This window comes from Coenobita brevimanus, chromosome 106, assembly GCF_032717465.1.
Source record: "Coenobita brevimanus isolate Jiangsu-jjx chromosome 106, ASM3271746v2, whole genome shotgun sequence".
Taxonomy (NCBI): domain Eukaryota; kingdom Metazoa; phylum Arthropoda; class Malacostraca; order Decapoda; family Coenobitidae; genus Coenobita; species Coenobita brevimanus.
Genome location: NC_137059.1, coordinates 4,542,631 through 4,562,168, shown reverse-complemented (window position 1 = coordinate 4,562,168; position 19,538 = coordinate 4,542,631). Strand labels below are relative to the sequence as shown.

The window sequence follows — 19,538 nt, the reverse complement described above, 5'->3', positions numbered from 1 at the left end:
AAAAATCTGCGCCAAGTTAAGGAGAAAGGAGTTCAGTTTCCTTTGATGGCGTGTTTAACATTTATTTACTCTCTTCACTTCAGCAATGCATAAAATTGCCGCTTCTCGACTCTGAATCCTGAGCCGTATCAATAGATTAATAATAGATTATGGTGCTAGTCACAAGGAAGTGCTATGGAAGGAATGCAGAGTCGTAGTATTGTCTTAATCAGTCACTGAGATTTTGGAAATAAGCTTCAAAAGGACGAAAATCTCCGCCAGTACTCTTTTCCCTCTAAAGGGGAAACACGGAGGATTAGAGCCTGGCTAGGAGTGTGAGATGAAGGGAGAGGAGGAGAGGGAAATCAAGGATGAGATGAGGGAATGGGATGGAGAGGTGTCTAAGAGAGGGGTGTGTGAGTTCGGGAGAGGGCAGCTTCGTAGAGAGAGAGAGAGAGATGGGAGGGGATAGTTGCTTTTACTGTATAGATAAGACAGTAAGTTGGACGTACTATACTCTTATTACTTTAAACTAGCTTAAAAGTGGCATCTCTCCATCCTGAATGCTGAGTAGTAACGATAGATTAACACCAGAATATAAGGCTGGTCACGAAGAAGTGCTACGGAGAGGAAGCAAGGCCATGGTATAGTCTTATTCTGGCATTTAGTTACGTGAAATAAGCTGCTAAAGGACGAAAATCTGGGCCAGGTTAAGGTGAAAGAATTATCAAAAACCCGCAAAACGACAAGACGACCCGCGCGGATTTTCGTCGGCTAGCATTTTTTTTTTTTTTTTTAGCTTCTTTCTTAGCGATGTGGAGAGGATGGAAGTGAGAGACTAACAAGGAGAATGTATGTGGTGAGATGGAGGAAGGGGGGAGAGGGAGGGTAGACCGAGGGTAATATGGAGGGATGAAGCAAAGAGGTACATGAGAGACGGGGATATAAGTTGGTGGAAGGGTAGCGAAATGGCAGGGGACAGGGCGGCATGGAGGCGATTTATTTTTGGCCAGCCCTTGCAGGATTAAGACGTCTGGCTATAGATAGATAAATAGATAAATAGATAGATAGATAGATCAACTTAGCGATAAATTTTGCTAGCTACACAGGTACTAGATTTACTTTAACAAGGCGTAAATATGCCATCTCTCCTCTAATACTGAGATATAATGAGAGATTAAGACTGGACTGTGGCGTTAATCACGAGGAGTGCTATGGAAAAGATATAGGGCAATAGTTTTTTTTTTTTTTTTTTTGGTATAACTGATTTACGGGCAAGTGGCTGTTAAACGACGAAACCTTGCCAAGTTAAAATGAAGGGCTTATACACCTTACCATTATCTCTACTGCGTTGTATGTGGCTTTGTAATGTGAAAATATATTGGGTGTATATTACAGAAAAATATATTAACATACCAGATACAGAAACACATCGCCAAGAAAGGCCCTAGACTCTGTTTACCTTAGCTGGGCCAAGATTTTCGTCTTTTTGTGGCTTATTTCAGGTAACTCAGTGGCAAAAAAATGGCAATGACACGCACTAAATATTCTTCATGGCACTTCTTCGTGACTCGCATCATATTCTAGTGTTAATCTGTCGTCACAAGATGGAGAGATGACAATTTAGGCCGAGTTAAAGCGAAAAGAGTAATGAAAACTTCCTAAACATAAGAAAACACCACCCCCTCCCCAGCGTCTGCGTTGCCAAGGAGATCCCTGGACGGCAGAGAGTCTGCGTTGCCATGGAGATCACTGGACGACAGAGAGAGAGAGAGAGAGAGAGAGAGAGAGAGAGAGAGAGAGACTGTCATCCTCTTTTCTCGACAGACAACTTAAAAGTGACGATAAATCCACCATATCATCTCTAAAGACTGTTTTTATAGTACAGGCAGGAGAGTCGTAAATTTAATACAGTTATCCATGGACCCTTGAACCATTTTTCCCCATGGATTTATTTTTCCCTTAAACCCATTTTCCCATAGGCCTATTATACCCCATTAACCTACTTTACACCTATGGACCTATTTCCCTCCTGGACTCATTTTCATCACAGACCTATTTATCCATGGACTTGTTTTATTCATGGAACTGTTTTTCTTCTAAAGCCTATTTTTCCCTACAGTCACCTATGTTTCCCATGGACCTATTGTCCTTATGGATTTATTTTCCCTCAATGGACCTATTCTTTCCCCATGAGGACACACTAAATCCCCACATGGACCTATTTTCTTCCCATCAGGACACACCAAATCTCCACATGGACCTATTTTTCTCCCCATGAGGACACCAAATCCCCACATGGATCTATTTTCTTCCCATTAGGACACACCAAATCCCCGCATGGACCTATTTTCCTCCTATGAGGACACACCATATCATATAGAAAAATAACAGTATTTTGCTGTGTATATATACTTTGTGTACTTTTACAGCGAAAAACATTACTGCTACCTACTGTGCAAGCTTGTGCAGTGAGAACAACATTGAACGTAAGAAGAAGAAACTATGCGCAATCCGCAAACATCGCATGCCGTACTGGCATTACCTTGCGTAACTGGGTGAGTATCACATTGACGCTCTATGTCAGCCCATTCAAACAGGATCATTGTTTTGCGGAGTCTAATGGCTCTTGATATTATACGTAATACCGTTCAATTTTAAGACAACCAGGTTTTCCATCTGTCGGAGGCTGCGGACTGCGGAGATGACAGAGAGAAGCAGCGGATAAGGCACGGAGCATCGCAGGATATATGACGATATTGCTACTTACTGAGTGATTATATGGAAATTCTTTCACACCCTTTGATAATATTTACCAGAAACAACAACTGTAGTTCAAGTAATTCGATTTTTTTTTTATATATATATATCGTACAACGATATATTGTCAGTGCTGACTAACTATACAGTACTTCGATTACCTCGGGGGCTGTTAATGACCCCATGGAGGAATGAATGACCCTGTGGGAGGGATTCATGGCCCTATGGAAGAGATTAATGACCCCCTAGAAAGGATTAATGGCCCTGTGGAAGGGATTAATTTAAGAGGGTGGGAGTTACTTTGTGCCTAAAATGTTAGAGAAGAAAAGTGAACAGTAGTGAAATATACAGGAAGGTAAGGTTGGGTTAGGTTAGGTTAGAAATGTGGTTTTCTGGATGTTTTGGTGTGATATGAGTGTTTTTTTTTTTTCCCTTCATTTTCCCAGCCTTTTCCAGTCTTACCCCCTGGCTGGAAGAAAGCCATCATGACGGTTTCACACTAAATGTAGATCGGTTGTCCAGAGTTAAAGTGGATTTTAGAAGTTTTGCAAGACTGCATGAGTAACAGCTTGTGATGACATTGTAACTTGTCTGGTGTACAAGAGCTTTGTAACACCAACAAGTCTTCATTCAGTGTGAAATCCTGGCTACGGCTTTCTTTTGGCCAGGACAAGATTTGAGGATGAGCAGTAAGTTTTGCTCATGAGTGTACATCTGAGAAGAGCACTGATTTGTTGGTATTGCTTCCAGAGGTGGTGGTGCTAGTGGAATGAACATCATACCAAGCCATGTGCGTGTGTGTATTGTGGGAGCAGGTGTGGCAGGGTTGGGTGCAGCACAGCGCCTCATACAAGCAGGCATAGACGATATTCTTATATTAGAAGCCCAGGACAGAGTCGGAGGAAGAGTTCATACTGTTAAACATGGTATGTATTTAGTAGAACATGAAACTGAGTTGAAAGAATTATTACCACATGTGAGTGGGATGCAGCATGTCCACAAGTGGATAAAATATTCCATTTTAACAACTTACAGCACTGTGATATCCAGACACAATTTCCAAAATTTTGTCTCATCTGGCACACTCATCATTATACAATATAGCTACGGTAAAGTATTTTTCACACACACTCACAAAAAGATTTGCATGTATTTTCATTCTAGTAATTATTTTTGGGTTAAAATCAATATTATTTAGTGACACATTGAATTTTCCCCCATCTAAATCAATTCATTATGTGTTTTTCTGAATAAAATCTGAAGTTAGCTATGTTTAATATTGAAAATTAATGTTAAATGCATCCTTAGAAAGCATTATCTGTGCAGAGATGCCATACATGGTATTCTGTAATACCATTACCATGTACAGTACTTGACTTACAAACACCCTTCCTGTTACACTGTTTTCCTGCATTGTGTTCCCTTGTTCACCTTGGTCCATCTCTCTCTGTCTGTTGTACAGTACCATAAAACGTCTTTGTCATCAAGGTATGAGTGAGGCCATTTAAATCCGAAAGCATTGGAATGTTGCCTTACACCTCGAGGATGCCTACAGTAGAGCATACTGATGGCTATCTACCTACCAAGTTTCATGCCATTTCAACAAACTTTATGGCCTGTGGCCCTCTTTTGAAGATTTTCAACATGTTGCACTTGGCACGTGTCACGTGCCACATGCACCGCCTGGGTGTGATGAAACCTGCCAAAAACAAATCTTAAAGAATTGGGCTATCATATGGGTCAAACCACGCAGTGATTGGCCCTGTGGTTGCTGAGATATAAGCCCTCAAAAGTGTTACGGTTGGGCTGCTCATATATGAGAAAATGCCGCCACTTGACAAGAGACTCGCAAGGGCTTTACCCTCACCCACAACTACACAGCATGCATTCTGCTGTCTCCTCAGTACCACAGTTTTCATTTATTCTTCTGTTATCATCATCATACTTATCATCACCCATCCTTACTCATCATCATCATTCTTAGTCATCTTTCAGGCATCATTCATCATTCATAATCATATTATTGTCATCATCACCCACTACTATAATCATCATACTGGTAGATATTATTGACATCATAACCTTGTTTCCCACTTATGAGTGGAGTGGATAATATCCAGAAATAAGAACAGAAAAGGACAGCCTTCAACAGAGTGTCTAGTGAAAAGGACCATACATTGATTCACTGATTATTCAGTCAGTCATAACTCTCATCTTATTTTCCTCTCATTCCTTCTATCTCATTACATCACATCTTCTTTCTCCCATTTATGATACTGTACTTCTCGTGTTATCATTACTGACAGCAACTTTTCTCACCCCTCATCCTCTTGCCAGTAAACCTCAACAGTTCACTATCTTTTAGATGGGAGTCATTCACTTCTTATTCGTCTTTGTTCATTACATACTCTAATTTAGTCACCGCCTTCATATACTGTACATGGCATTACAATTCTTGATGCTTTCGTATTCCTATGATTCACTCTCTGCTAAATAAAATCTAGCTTTGGCTGGAATTGGATAATGTACTACAGTTTTAACAACCATGAGAGTTAGTGGTACCAGTATTAACACGGTTAGGTTCTACTGACTCACTTTCAGCTGAATGAAATCATCGGGTGGTAGCTGAAATGGAGCACTAGAGTTGTCCAGACGATGGAAGTGTTATTGAATTTTGCTTTTCCCTGTCTGTGCAACTTCATGCTATCAAATATATTCACCATTATGTACCAGAATTATCATTTATCAGAAATTCTTGTAGCCACTTTTGTGTGCCAATAGTCATGATTCAGTTCTTTGGTTGCTTTATTTATTTATAGATTATACATATTGTTGTTGAACTTATGTTTTTTTGTGTGATTCATTAGTACAGACAGCATGTTTTGTACGCTAATGGAGTAGCTCAATCAACTTCAGGTTCAGAATTCATTGAACTGGGTGCCCATTGGATCCATGGTGAAGAAGGCAATGTGGTGTATGAGTGGGCAGCAGAGCAAGGGTTGGTGTCTGATGAGGCATCCACAATACAAACAGGTAAACTAACTTAATTATATGTTGAGTATACCATATTGTACTACATGATGTACTGTATCCAACTAAAGTCCTGTCATCTCTGCTGCTTTTCTGTCTGCAGTCTTTGAAAGTTTGTCTCGTGAATGCTAAGCAAATGACACCAGTCTGTGGCCAAATAAAGTAATCAGTGTCAGTTGCTGTAGAATCACAAGACTGGTATTCAAAGCCCATGGAAGGTGAAGTAGAAGAGGCAACAGAACTTTTGTTGCTGACCCATAATCACGTAAGTTAATGAACCTTCCTAACACCTCTTTCTGACCAGTTTATTTCAGTATCCGGTACCAGTATGTTAATGTGCTTGTGTAGGTTATTAAAGCAACCTATGTCAGTATTATTAGGACATAAATAACCTACAAGAGAACAGAAAGGTGCAATATGCAGAATATAATGCTGTGGAAGTCATGCTTGAAAGCCTCTTAAGCTGACAGGAATACGACCATGGGAATGTAGGCCAATTGCCATACATTTATTCTGAAAGTTGATGCATTGGGTCTGTCAAACAGATTCTGTAAAAGTGGCTTAATTTAAGGAGGCACATAATGAGGATGACTTTGGTTTTGAGATGCTGCCATAAATTTCGAAGGCTGGAATGGATGTTCATCCCACATCACTGGGCACAATGTCAGCAGTTCTCTTACTGTTGTGTCTGCTTCTCCTCCACCCCCCCCTTTTTCTTTTTCTTTTTTTTATCCTATCATACTTATCCCATTCATATGGGAAACAAACCATTGGTATGTTAGTGTATTTAACAATTCTTGGCAAATTTTGGTCCAAAACACCATACTCTTCCATTACAGCTTAAGAGGAACCAATAGAGGTGCCAATTCAGAGTTTATGCATGAAGTTATTGCTAAGCATGTGTTCTGCTAATTTTCCTACAATTATCAAATACAGTATATTATATTGATTATCATTGTCATTGCATTTGTGTAATAACTGAATGATAGACTATATGTTGACACTGATCCCAGCCAGTTGGTGTACTCATGGATGTCAGGAAACAGTGAACACATCACCTCAGTGTGCCAAGGTCTGTCAGCATTCAGGGGAACGGGTATACACTTGTGCCAGACCTGCTGTCAGGGTTAAATGGGATTCAGGTATGTTTTTTATTCTGGAGAGAAGGAAACTATCTCTTTTATTTTTACATATTACACATGTATGTGTACCTAGCATATTATGCAGTGATTGTTGGTGTGGCCTTTGGTACCGTATTGAAAGCCTTGGATTAGTCTCAAGTTTTGTACTCCGCATAATCCTGTTGTTATTATTATCATTATTATTGTCCATCCATCCATCCATCATCCAATCCTGTGTTGCCCAGTGAGGAGCATAGGAGCCCAGGACAAGGCAAAATGGTCCTGACATTTAAGATTAGAGTGACCAGCTTCACTCATCCCTGAGTGGCATTATGTGAGCAATAAATCCCAGCCATCCCTTATATATAAACCTGCACAGTTTCAATCCAATTGGAGCACCTTAATTAACCACTAAATCACCAGGTGCCATAATTTGGTTATATGGTTACCACCCAGCATAGTATTGGCTGAACTGGATTGATGCCTTAAGAACCTGATGCACTAGTCTGTTCAGTCAGTTCATGTATGAAAAACAGTTCAGTTTAGAAAGTTAATCACATACAACACTACTAAACAGATTGGAGTCAAAGACTTCTTTACATTTCCCCATCTAATATGGATTCCCCTCAGTGTATCTGTTTGCCAAAGTGTTGCACCAGTGTCTCTTTTCTTTTACTGTTACAGTGGACATTCTATTCCGAACTCCTCTTAGGTGCGTCAGATAGGTGTACAGCACCTGTCAGTACTCTCCCACCTGCTTTGTATGCAGCTCTTTCATGCAAGTGTTAATTGGTGTTCACAGTCTTTATATGCACATAACTTAATCTTATTAGGATAGCAGCTAAACTTGAGTAGTCTTGATGGAGCTTTGTTGAGGAGAATATTAATGGATGATAAATGGGCAAAGTGCAAATCAGACCCACAGTAACTCGGCTATTTCTAGGGAGGTACAGTGAGCTTTGGGCATGGAAAGTGGGACCTAGCAAGCACTTTTGTTTGCTATATGCATCTGGTCATCTTAGATAGTGTTCCCCTGTTTATGAGTCCCTATGTTTACAGTTGTCAAGTCTTATAAATTCAGTGTGTCTTGACATCATGAGTTGAATAGATCTTGGTTCTTGTGGTATTTTGTTTGTCTTACTTTAGAAGGGACTGTTGTAAGCTTTCAGCGTTTTGTTTCCCATGCATGTATGAAAAATGTAAAAATTGTAATTAAAAAAAAAAATAGGTGCAATAAAATGGCTAATTGTTTCAGAGGTAACCTTTCTAGGTGTAGAGGTTTCTTTCAACTGAATAAATAAAATCATCAGACTTTGGCAAGTATTACCCAGAATAGTATACTGAAGTATGATGCCAGTCCTGAATAGGTTAAATGAGTACAAGTGTTGTGGCTTTGGGTAATGAGAGGAGAGCTGAAGTTGAAGGAAAGGAAACTGTTTCATAACAAGTAAGGAAACAGGAATTATATGATTTTTTTTCTTTCTTTTAAATAAGGTTATGGAAACACCATGTTTATTAGACAAAATGGGGAGGTGGTTCCTGAAGAAGCAGTTGATGGATTTTTGATGGCAGTAGCAAACATTACAGAAAACTCAGAAGAGGACATGAAGACTTATCCCCATTCTGTTGGACATTACTACCATGAGAAGTGAGTTAAATATATGTGCTTTAATCCAAAATTCATAATATTTGCATTCTTACATTTCTCAGAAGTGAAACCATGTACCTTTGATAGTGTTAGTAATTCTGAACCCTTGATCTGTTTGTCTTATTGTTTCACACCACAAAGGTACACAATAATTGTTTAGTGCCTGTATGCTTTAGCTACCTGACTACTCACAACACATGTGATGCTTTTTTCATCATGCCCTTCATCCAGAAATACCCCAGATCACCCTGCCCTTTCCTCTCTCTGCACTGCGTGTGTTTCTGCTCTGATGTAGTGAATAGTTTGAAAATTATCATCTTGACTTGTAATGGATCTATACTTCCCATTTCACAGTAAATATGTGCAGTCCTCTGTTTAAGTCAGGGATTCGTTCCAGATTATCACAAGCTTTTTTCATACAGTCAGTGGCATATAATGGGGGAAGCAGGAAAATCAGCTTTGTAGACAACTCTTTCTAGTTCAAGACAATTTTTTCGGTGGGGGGGGACCTCTTGTAGTGGAAGGGTATATAAAGGTAATCTTAGTTTGAAAAATATCCCCAAAGACAAAAAAAAAAAAAAATGGAGATCAGATTGAAGTGATTAACTCATTCAACTTGGTGATGTCTTTTTTGTTGTATGTCACAGTATACCCTAGTAATTTTATTGATCAGAGATTGACATTTTTCACTGGAGGGATTTAATACAGCCTTAATACTGTAAACTCTTTCATTGGAAGAGGCCTTTGCATAGTTGAAAAATACAGTCATTTGGTAGCAAGAAGAATAGACTAAGAAAGAGGTCACTAGGAATTAAATGGTTAATAGACTGTGCTGACTGAATTATTTATTGTTTGTTTATATTTTTTTCTTCAGGTTTAAATTAGTGAACAAGGTTAACATATTTTTCACAGAAATTGAAAATCGTATGTTCATGGTTTTCCCAGGCTAAAATTAATGAACAAGACTAATAAGCTTTTCCACTTGAATTGCTTATTGCTTGTTGATGGTTTATTCCCAGGTTTAAATTAGTGAACAAATGGGGGATAATTGGAGATGAAATGCTGGAGTGGGAGAGTCGCTTCCAGAACTGCATCAATGCATCAGACAGCTGGTTTGATCTCTCGGGTGTTGGGCATGTGTCATACAAGGAATGTCCAGGAAATCCTACAGTTAACTGGAAGGAAGGTGGCTACCAAAACCTGATTAATCATTTACAGGTAATTTTGTGGATCCAACAAGCTAATGGTTGTATGCATCCCAGGAAACCATTTATAGTACTACATTGGGTGGTTTACCATGTAGCCAACATACAAGTGCTTCTTGGCCTTATTAGGGAGTTCAGCACTTGTTCAAATGAGAACCATTTCTGGACTGTGCTTTGCTTTGCATGAGACCAATGCTTTATGTGTTGATGCGGGAGCAAGTGCTTTTCTGTCCTGTGAACAGTTAGGAGTCATATATTAAAAATTATACTCTTTCCTTTAGCATTCATCAAACAACCTTGCAGGAGTGGTTGCTTGCCTGTCCTTGATGGGGCTGCTTGGTCAGACATATTTGGGTTGATAGGCTACAACAACAAGCTTTGCATCCACTTCCACAACTCTGTCTTAATTTTCCCCCCAGAATCACCTCAAAATATGTCTCTCTCTTTGTGGAAGAAATTATATCCACACTCTGAAATTGATTTAATTGTGAAGATAGAGTAGTTCCATCCCTACAAGACACAGCTTCAGTATGTTTGCATGTTTTCCCTCCATTTGAGCAGATCACAGCACTGGGAAACCAAAACCTACCATAAATCTTCATTGTCTCTGTTTTTTGTTATTAAGTTCATAAGGTAGTGCTGGAGATGGATACCTTCAGGTAGTGGCACTGTATAGCTAGTCAGCTAAGCTGTTTTGTCATATAAATATCTCTCAGCTACATCCCTGATCCCCTAAAAGAAGGATATTGGACATTCGGGGAAGGGCACGTTCAATCTGCTGTCCATCAGGTTCACATTACAGATAAACATGAGGCTACAATGACCAAGTCCATACATTGAATTATGGAAAATTGCCCAGTAGAATCCCAAGCCTCCTAGTAAGCCTGATCAGGCAGTTCCTTAATTTACAAAACTAGTATTAAGGAAATAGTCATGAAAAGGTTTGGATGATGGGTGGATGGATGTCATGATGTATTAGAACACATCACGTATGTACAACTGGGACTCCCTGTGTTTGCCTTTCTCACTACATCTCCATGTTGCATTCTTCATGAACCTATCAATTCCTTTACCTGTTCTTCCAAGTCATTCCATAGTTACTGAAAAGATAGCTTGTTCAAATGCGCTTAGTCTTGGAGTGTGACCTATCAGCTCTTTTTACGCTTCACTTTAGTATTTGGTTATGATCTTCATCACCCTGATTATTTTTTTTTTTTTTTTCCTCCTAAGGATGGAGTGAGATAGGATCCAGAAACAAGGAAAGAAAAAGTCCAAAAGTGGGAAAACTTATCAACAGCATACCCAGTGAAATGGCCCACATAGCTCCCAGAATCTTGCCTCTACCTCACAGTCCTAATCGTCTGAACGTGTGGTATTTACTTTATTTATTTGCAGTACAGTATTTATTTATTTATTTGTGTTGATGGCCTTCACATACTGTATGTGCTAGATAGAGTCAGTTTGTCAACTGCTGAGCATAAGAATAGTGCCCATCTCACTTCAGAACTAGAATCCACTTGACATTTATCTTCGTTTATTTTTGGTGTAATCCGATGATTTTTTTTTTTTTTTCTTTTTTTGTCTGTTCAGCTTAGGAGAGACCTTCCTTATTAAAGGGGTTCAGGACAACTATCAAACCCCTCCAATTCAGAAAGTCTTCCCTAAATTTAATGATGATCTCTGATGGAATGGGTAAATTAAACATTGCAGGAAAAAGTGCCACCATCACGCCTCATGCTGAAGAGCCCAGTGGAATGTATAGAGTGGGGTGGTTCTGAAGGATGCCGGATCACACTGGAAGCTGGCCATGTCCTCACAGCCAACCATGTCATCTTCACACCCTCACTTGGGGTGCTCAAGGCAAAAGCAAGCACCCTCTTCTCTCCTGCACTACCTGCCAAGAAAATGAGAGCTATTGAGGTTAGTATTTAGATGCTTGGTGGTCTAGTGAGTTTAGGTGCCCCAGCAGGAGTGGTTTATTTGACTAAGTAAACATTTAGTCTTGGACAAAAAATAATTATATTCCTATCATTAAGAGCCAAACCCAGTCCTTGTATTACCTCTGTGGGGGTTGTGGATGGTCTGTGGCTTGGCTAGTTTAGTCCAGATGATTTAGACCACAAGAGACTACTGTATGTCCCTGTTATTGCCTAGATGACAGAAGAACTTCACTCACTTTCTGGGTTTGAACCATGGCCCTGTAATGCAGCCTCTCCTCCTACCCAAGACTTCTGCTAGTTATAATATATTAATGAAAAAAAAAAAAAAAAAAAAAAACAGGATAAGCACCAATAAATGGAACACTTATAAGCCTTAGGAATATGGTATATGTACAAAGGAAGTATTCACTCACCTTTGTTGCAGGAAGTGGAGGGAGCAAGTACTGTACTTTAAAAATGTTCTTTGTAAACATTAGTTTATGAATGTGCATTAGATAGATGAGAGGTACATGTAGCTCAGATTTTACAATTCTGTAAGTGTTCAAATGGAAGAATTATACCCACGTTTCATTTCGTTACATTTTTGAAGGCTTCAACATGCTTGCATGCATTGGCTTTGGTCACCTAATGGCGGCTCTCCATGCTGCTCGACCTCTGGCATCTTCCTTATTCAGTCCCTTGTCCCTGAGGTCACGCTCAGTGACTTCATCCTAGGTCTTTTTTGCTCTGCCTCTTGCAACCCTACCCCTAACATTAACACTTGTCACTTTCTGCACCCAGTTATCATCCCCCATCCTTTCAGCATGCCCAAACCATCTCAGTCTGCCTCTCCCCATCACAATGCAACCACACATTTAGAAATTATGCTTATTATGTTTATTTGGAAGGTATAACAGTTTTGGCCAAACCTAGACCTTCTTCAGATATGCATAGAGATGGATCATATATGTATATATGTAGCAAGGTGAAGAAAAGAGAAACAGGAAGCAGAAGATGTGGAAGAGGAAAAGTGAGAAGGAAGCAGTGGGGTTAAGTGTAGAGAAATCAGGAACAAAGAGAGAGCTAATGAGCGAGAGTGCAGATGTGGCAACACTTGAAGCTGTGGAAATTAGCCTCATCTTTCACCCCCCCCCCAACACACACACACTCACCAGACACAGACACACAACTCTTCCCATCCATTATCCTCATTCTGTTCCTCTGCTTTTTTCACATAGGCTACCTGGACCAAGATATTATTTTGTAGGAATTTGCACTGATATAGTTTTGCCCAGTGAAGTTTGAGATGTTGGTATAGATCTAGTTTACTCCTCCTCCTTCTCCTTCTCCTCTTCCTTTATGTGAAGAATAGTACAGAAGTATATATAGATAAAAGTAAATCCACAAATAAAAATGTGAAGAGGGCAAAAATGGTAATAAATGTAAACACAGTTACAAGAATAAGTTGGTGAATAATCCTTCATTTGTTTAGTTTTGAAAGACTTTTTACACTGTTGTATGTTTCAGCTTTGTTCACCTGTGATAGTTCTCAATGCTACACACTCTCAGGCAGGATCTGTCTTGTCCCTTAACCTTTGAGGACATTTTGTAGGAGTTTCTGCCAAATCTTCTCAGTCATACTTCCCCCCCCCCCCCACCATATTAATGCCACTAGATCTTTCCATCCATTTTTTTTTTTTTTTTTTTTTTTCTCCATATTCATGCTCATATATCTTTTCACCCAGCTGTTATCCTGTGTTGCCTGTACATATCCAGTTCATTTCAGTTTTCCCCATCACATCAGAGTAATAAGCCTAGGTAAAGCAAGTGATAAGTAATAGGGAAGTGAGCACGGAAATAAAAAAGTCATTGCACGATAGTATTGTGATACCAGCTCTAACATGTGGAAGTGAAGCTTGGACCTTCTTGGAAGGACACAAGTCAAGAGTGAGAGTAGTGGAAATGAGCTATTTAAGAGGAGCATGTGGAGTTGCATGGAGAAACAGACTGACAAATGAGGAAGTGAAGGACCATTGTGGTGTGGTGTGGATATGGATGTGATAGAAAGTGTTCAGAGATATACATTGAGGTGGTTTGGCCATGTAGAGAGGATGGAGAGCAAGAGACTAATGAGGAGAGTGTTTGTAAATGAGGTGGAGGGGGGAGAAGGGGAGGGGAAGGCTGAGGATGAGATGAAGAATGGAGTGGAGAGGTACATGAGAGAGGGGATGAGTTGAGGGGAGGGCAGTGAAATGGCAGGGGACAGGGCAACATGGGGGCGATTTGTTTGTGGCCACCCCCGGGACTAAGGCATCTGGGAGTAAATAGACAGATAGAAATCAAGTGGGGAAAATACAGGTGTAAGTAGGAGGCCATGTGGAGAGAATGGAGGGTGAAAGACTGACGAAGAGAGTGTATGTGAGTGAGGTGGAGGAAGGAAGAGGGAGGGGGAGGCTGAGGATGAGATGGAGGGATGGGGTGGAGAGGTATATGAGAGAGGGGGGTGTGAGTTGGGAGCAGGGCAGTGAAATGGCGGGGGACAGGGCAACTTGGAGGCGATTTGTTTGTGGCCACCCCAAATGGGATTGAGGCGTCTGGCAATAGATAGATAGATAGACAGAAGTAATAGGGTAAGAGTGAAAGGAGTTATTCAGAACACACCAGTATATTAATGTATGGTCAGTGGTGATGGCTATTTTTTGCGTAGTTGGGCGAGGTGAAACGGATCTGCATTGTGATGGGTGCGATTAGGCAGCAAATAAATGGTATTACTGTGACCAAAAACCAAAAGGGTAAGAAAGCCCCTTATTTCAGACTAATTTGTGAAACTGATGCTTGGAGTAAGGTGTGTTTAGCTTCTTTCTACTGCTGACTGCTATTTAATGTGGCATGCAGGCTAACCATGTCTGAGGCATACAGCTTTTCTGTACATCACCATCAGAAGTGACGGGTTTGCATACATTCTCACGCTCAATTTTAATAACAGAATTTAATTTCGGTTACCTAGACATACTGTTGATTTTGTGTGTAAATTGGAAGACTTATTTGCTTGTGTATGAATACCGGTATATTGCTATAGCCTATATAAAGCACTTGTATGGAAATTTTTGAGGCACAGATGGTCAGTTTTGTCATTGATTCCCACACCAGGGACACATAATGTAATAAAACATGCTTCTGCCTAAATGTTAAAGAAGGAAAATTTGAACTTTTTTTTTTTTTAAGACATTGTTGTAGAGTTAAGGGATTGGAGAAGCTTGAATTGTCTTATATAAATGCCGCTATTTTTATTGTTTTTCAAATCTTTCTCTCTTTCTCTCCTTTTTTTTTTTTTTTAATAATAATCTCTGTTGCAGTGTCAGAGGTGGGACACATGAACTCGTCAGTTTATAATTATTATCAGGAACAATTTAAAGGTATGGATTAGAAAACTGTGAACTGCCTGATATAATTGGCAGTGTTTTTATCTCTATTTCAGGGTTTGGGATTTGGTGTAGTAGGCAAGATATTCCTGCAGTTTGCTCATCAGTGGTGGGCCGATGATTGTGATGGCTTCAGCATATTGCCATCCCTTCCAGATATGCCAGAGAAGATTACTAAGGAGGTAATAGTGAATGGTAAAAGGGTAGTCAATAACCGAACCCATATTACCTGTAGTCCAGATCAATTTACCCCTTTGTTTGATATGTGTGTGTGTGTGTGTGTTTTTTTTTCAGACTTCTTAAATTGATTTGGGAAAGCACCCCTATAGTGAAAGAGACAATGGAGGCTCAAGTTCAGAAAGTTGCTCCTAAGCCATGAAAATCATTGGATGGTTGGATGATACCAGAAATTAACAAATAAAAAATGTCACCAGACAAGGAGTTGTAGGTAGGAGAGTGACTGAATTCTGTGGCAGCAATGTCCATGAGAGAATAACTTTCAGTCATCTTTTGAGGGTTTGAACCAATGTGTGTTATGCTTGGCCTTCACCTTTTACTCAGGTCATCTATCTCAGTCTACCCCTCTTCATCAGAACACCAATACATTCCAGTGCCATCCTTGAGAGGATGGATGGGACAAGAATGGATTGATGTTGTGATGAGGAGGGGTAGATTCAGATGGTTTGGGCATGGTGGGAGGATGAAATATGATAATTGAATTCAGAAGGTGGGAAGTGTGAATGTTGGGGGTAGGGTTGCTAGAGGCAGATCGAAAAAGTCCTGGGATGATACAATATCACTAGACCACCAGGAGATATTAAAATTGTTCCTCTACCTGTGATCAGTTGTCAGCCAGATCATATGTCAGTTGCATCCCAAAATAAGCATATTATGGTATTGTTTTTGTTTATCTTAATTATGAACAAATACTGCAAACTAATCCCTTGATTTTATCATTGTGCATGAAAAATTGAGGTTGTCTGGGAAGATAATGTACTGTTAGGTCAATTCTTTATACAGTAGAGTGTGAATTGTTTTTTATTATCTCCAAAAACCAACATGAGTTCCCTTAGTTAAAGTTTCTGGATACTGTTCTGTGGAGTACAGAGGATATCTGGTGTATCATTTTACTGTGGGCAGTTCTTTGTTGTTGCCGCTTTAAGTCAACTGCAGGTACAGCAGTTCAAATTACAAGCCAAGCATATGTTCCAAAATATCACAACGTGTTCCATACAACTAGTACAGTAAACTGTGGTAATCTATTAAAGCAGCTTTGCAGATGTAATGGATGTTCTTGTGGGTTATTTTGCTCATCAGTGCTGGTGAAAGTTTTAGTGGTGTTTGGGGATTAGTGCTCACATAATGCAGCTCAGGGAGAAGTGACTGGTCACCCTAATCAAGAATGTTTGGACTGAGTAGCCTGGACCCAGGCCTTGAGGCTCCTAATGGGCAGTGTTGGATTGGATGATGACATGTGTTGGTGTATTGTTATTATTACATGCGTTGGTGTATAGTAAGCAGGAGGACTGCTGGACCTCAAGGAATGAGCTAAAAATGTAGCATGTATTGTATATGAATGCAGAGTATGTGACTAGTAATTTTTGTGTTTCAGAATTGGGAGTGTGGTCTGGTTGGATTTTACACAGTGTACAAGCAACCAGATATGTTGTGTGGCTGGATGTATGGACCCACAGCCACAGTAGTAGAGCAGACATCAGAAAATGAGGTGATGCAGCGATGTGTGGCCATGCTGAGACGATTGCTGGCATCTCAACTGACTGTGCCAGATGCAGTATGGTGTAGACGGTAAGTACTGACACACATGCTTCATTTATAATTGATATTTTTTAGAATATCCATCTTATAAATACTGTTTGTGATGGGTTGCAGTAACTTTCGTCCTCTTTGCATTCTTTTTCTCATTAACTCCTCCACGGCAGGCAAAAAGTCACATAGTGGAACTCACAGGCAAGGAAAATAAAGTACAGTGAAAATCCAATTCTTCGGCATCCAATTCCCCGGCAAATCTGACATTTCGGCAGTTTTGAGAAATAGTTCCATTTACGAAAATCTCTAATCGTTCGGCAGATTTTTCAATTTTTTTCGTCCCCTCTTCCGCTGGGGACTTCTTCCACCAGTAGCAGACTCCAATCAACCCCTTCTATTGTACATATGTAAATAAGGAACCTACTATAAGTTTAGGTAAGTGCATGTGAACTTGTAGGCCTACTGTATCATTACATTTATATACAGTATGTTCACTATTTTTTTTATTTTTCATATTCATGTATAGTACTGTATTCATTACAGTATTGTACCGTATCAAACAGTATACAGTACTCTCTCCAAACATATTTGTAATGTTATGAGTAGTGATGATAGTGTTCACTGAAACATATAAGGTACTGAGTGGGTAGGGTTTTTGATAATTTGGCAATTTTGATTTTTCGGCACTTGCCTGGTCCCATACATGCCGAAAAATCCGACTTCTACTGTATCTTGAAAATCGTTTTAACTTTTTAAATGTATTAGGGTATGTTATAAAAAAGAAAGAAATTAATAGTATCATTGGCAGCATCACTTGGCACATATTCACTATGATCACCATGTTTGTCCCATGAGTAGTTAAAGTCAGTGTTACTCAAATTTGCTAACTCCTGATTTATTTCAGCTGATTTATCCAATATCCTTGGTGTTTTTTCTTTAATTGGAGTTGAGGCTATGGGCAGCCTGGGATACTTGTCATGGGCAGAGCATCTATTAGCCACAGTGGGTGGTGGAGGGGAGCAGGCATAAGAGGTCGAAGGCTACAGACTATCCATAACAACAGTGTGACAATGATAGACCCCTCAAGGCAGGCTGGTCAGTCACAGCAGGCAAGAGCGTGGTTGGGAGCATCCCAGTGTTGCCATACAGCTTATACTTTCCACACCATTATACAAAACAATGTGGGAAACACAAAAACATGATGTTACATGAGCCGCCCTGCCTTATACACTCATGATATTACGTGAGCTGTCGCGGGGGTGTTAAGGATGCATAATAGAAAGAGAAATTGTGTATTAAAGCTTCAGTGCTACTGTAAAACTAATTTAATGGTAATCTCCATTTCGCAGATCCAGCTAAATGAAAAATATTTGTGGTATTTTGGAATGTATCCTGGCTTAAACCAAGGATCATTTTTTTTTTTTTCCCCCCATGCCTCTAGTCTTAGGTTCAAGTCCATTCTGTGAGGGCTAGTAGGCCTTTTAGGTGCCACACACTTTCACATGTCACCACAGTGATGCTGATCCCTCTCATCCATATGCTGATCCCTCTCATCCATACTGAGTTCATGATGCTGATCCCTCTCATCCATACTGAGTTCGTGCTTGAGCTGTCTCATTCAAGACTGGTGTGATGGTAGGTAGGGTGTTGGTCTAACATTTGGTGGCAGTTGTGAAGAAGCAGCTTTTTTTTTTTTTTTTTTTTTTTTTTTAAATAAGTAAAATTAAACTCCACAAACTGTTCCCTGCTTCAGCCTGTGTTTACATATGCATCCTTTTAAACAGTAGACCACTTTTCTAATAACTGATCACCACCTTCATGAAGGATATGTGATAATCATGGCTTTAGAGGTAGAGTGGAAATTCAAGTGAACCCTGTTTTTGAACCTCAGCCTTTTCACTACATCAGGTCAACTTGGGGAGCAAACCCATGGACCAGAGGATCATACAGTTTCCACAGCTTGAAATCTGTGGAATTGGCAGTACAGGCATCAGACTTGGCAACACCACTTCTGGACTCCAAAAACATTGCAGTAAGTATGGAGGAGAATGATCAGTGCTGTTACAGTAATATATAAAGTCAAAGACACATGTTTACCTACTTTTGATTGTGTCTGCTTCATACTTGGAGTATGTCCATCACTTTTTTCCGGATACTTCATATCACAGAGCATTATATCTGGGCAAAGAAACATACCAAGCTTCTTTCAGCTTATGAATATTAGTCAACAGAGGAAAGTGAAAGGTTGACAAGGTGAAATATTAGGTGAATGTTTGTTTCTGAGTGCATGTGCAGTTGTTATGACTGTTTTAATTGCTACCAATTGTTGTTTGGAAATTCTGCTGTCAAAACACTTCTTACGGAATATGACACTAGGCAGTAGAGAGATAAAGGAGATAAAATGTGAGATGGCTTGGACTAATGGAAAAAATAAATTAAGATGGGTGTGAAAGAAAGCCCTTGAGAATGATGCTAAGGATTTTGGTGGAAGAGGTACCCCATTTGTTGTATGAAAAAGACTAGTGGAGCAGTCCTTGGCTGAGAGGGAAGGGAGAGGGAGAGAAGTGTCTGCAGGAAATGTTGTCATGTCCCCAGCTCATCTGATTTTTTCCCTTGCTATCTGGACTGTACCTTACCCCATCTCTGGGTGAGAAAAAAAGATCGGGATAATGATGTGATATTAACCC

The 19,538-nt window shown here is 39.8% G+C and overlaps 1 protein-coding gene across 1 annotated transcript in view; it reads left to right on the top strand.

Moving 5' to 3' along the window:
* The first annotated feature begins 3,508 nt into the window (after nucleotides 1-3,508).
* LOC145416495 (uncharacterized) overlaps nucleotides 3,509-19,538 on the top strand; it is a 29,156-nt gene continuing 13,126 nt past the window's right edge. Inside the window, exons 1-8 of the mRNA XM_080285452.1 lie at nucleotides 3,509-3,665; nucleotides 5,656-5,772; nucleotides 8,385-8,538; nucleotides 9,558-9,756; nucleotides 11,454-11,663; nucleotides 15,141-15,266; nucleotides 16,697-16,890; nucleotides 18,760-18,883. Coding sequence (XP_080141578.1) covers nucleotides 3,509-3,665; nucleotides 5,656-5,772; nucleotides 8,385-8,538; nucleotides 9,558-9,756; nucleotides 11,454-11,663; nucleotides 15,141-15,266; nucleotides 16,697-16,890; nucleotides 18,760-18,883 — 1,281 coding nt within the window. The remainder of the gene's footprint in view (nucleotides 3,666-5,655; nucleotides 5,773-8,384; nucleotides 8,539-9,557; nucleotides 9,757-11,453; nucleotides 11,664-15,140; nucleotides 15,267-16,696; nucleotides 16,891-18,759; nucleotides 18,884-19,538) is intronic.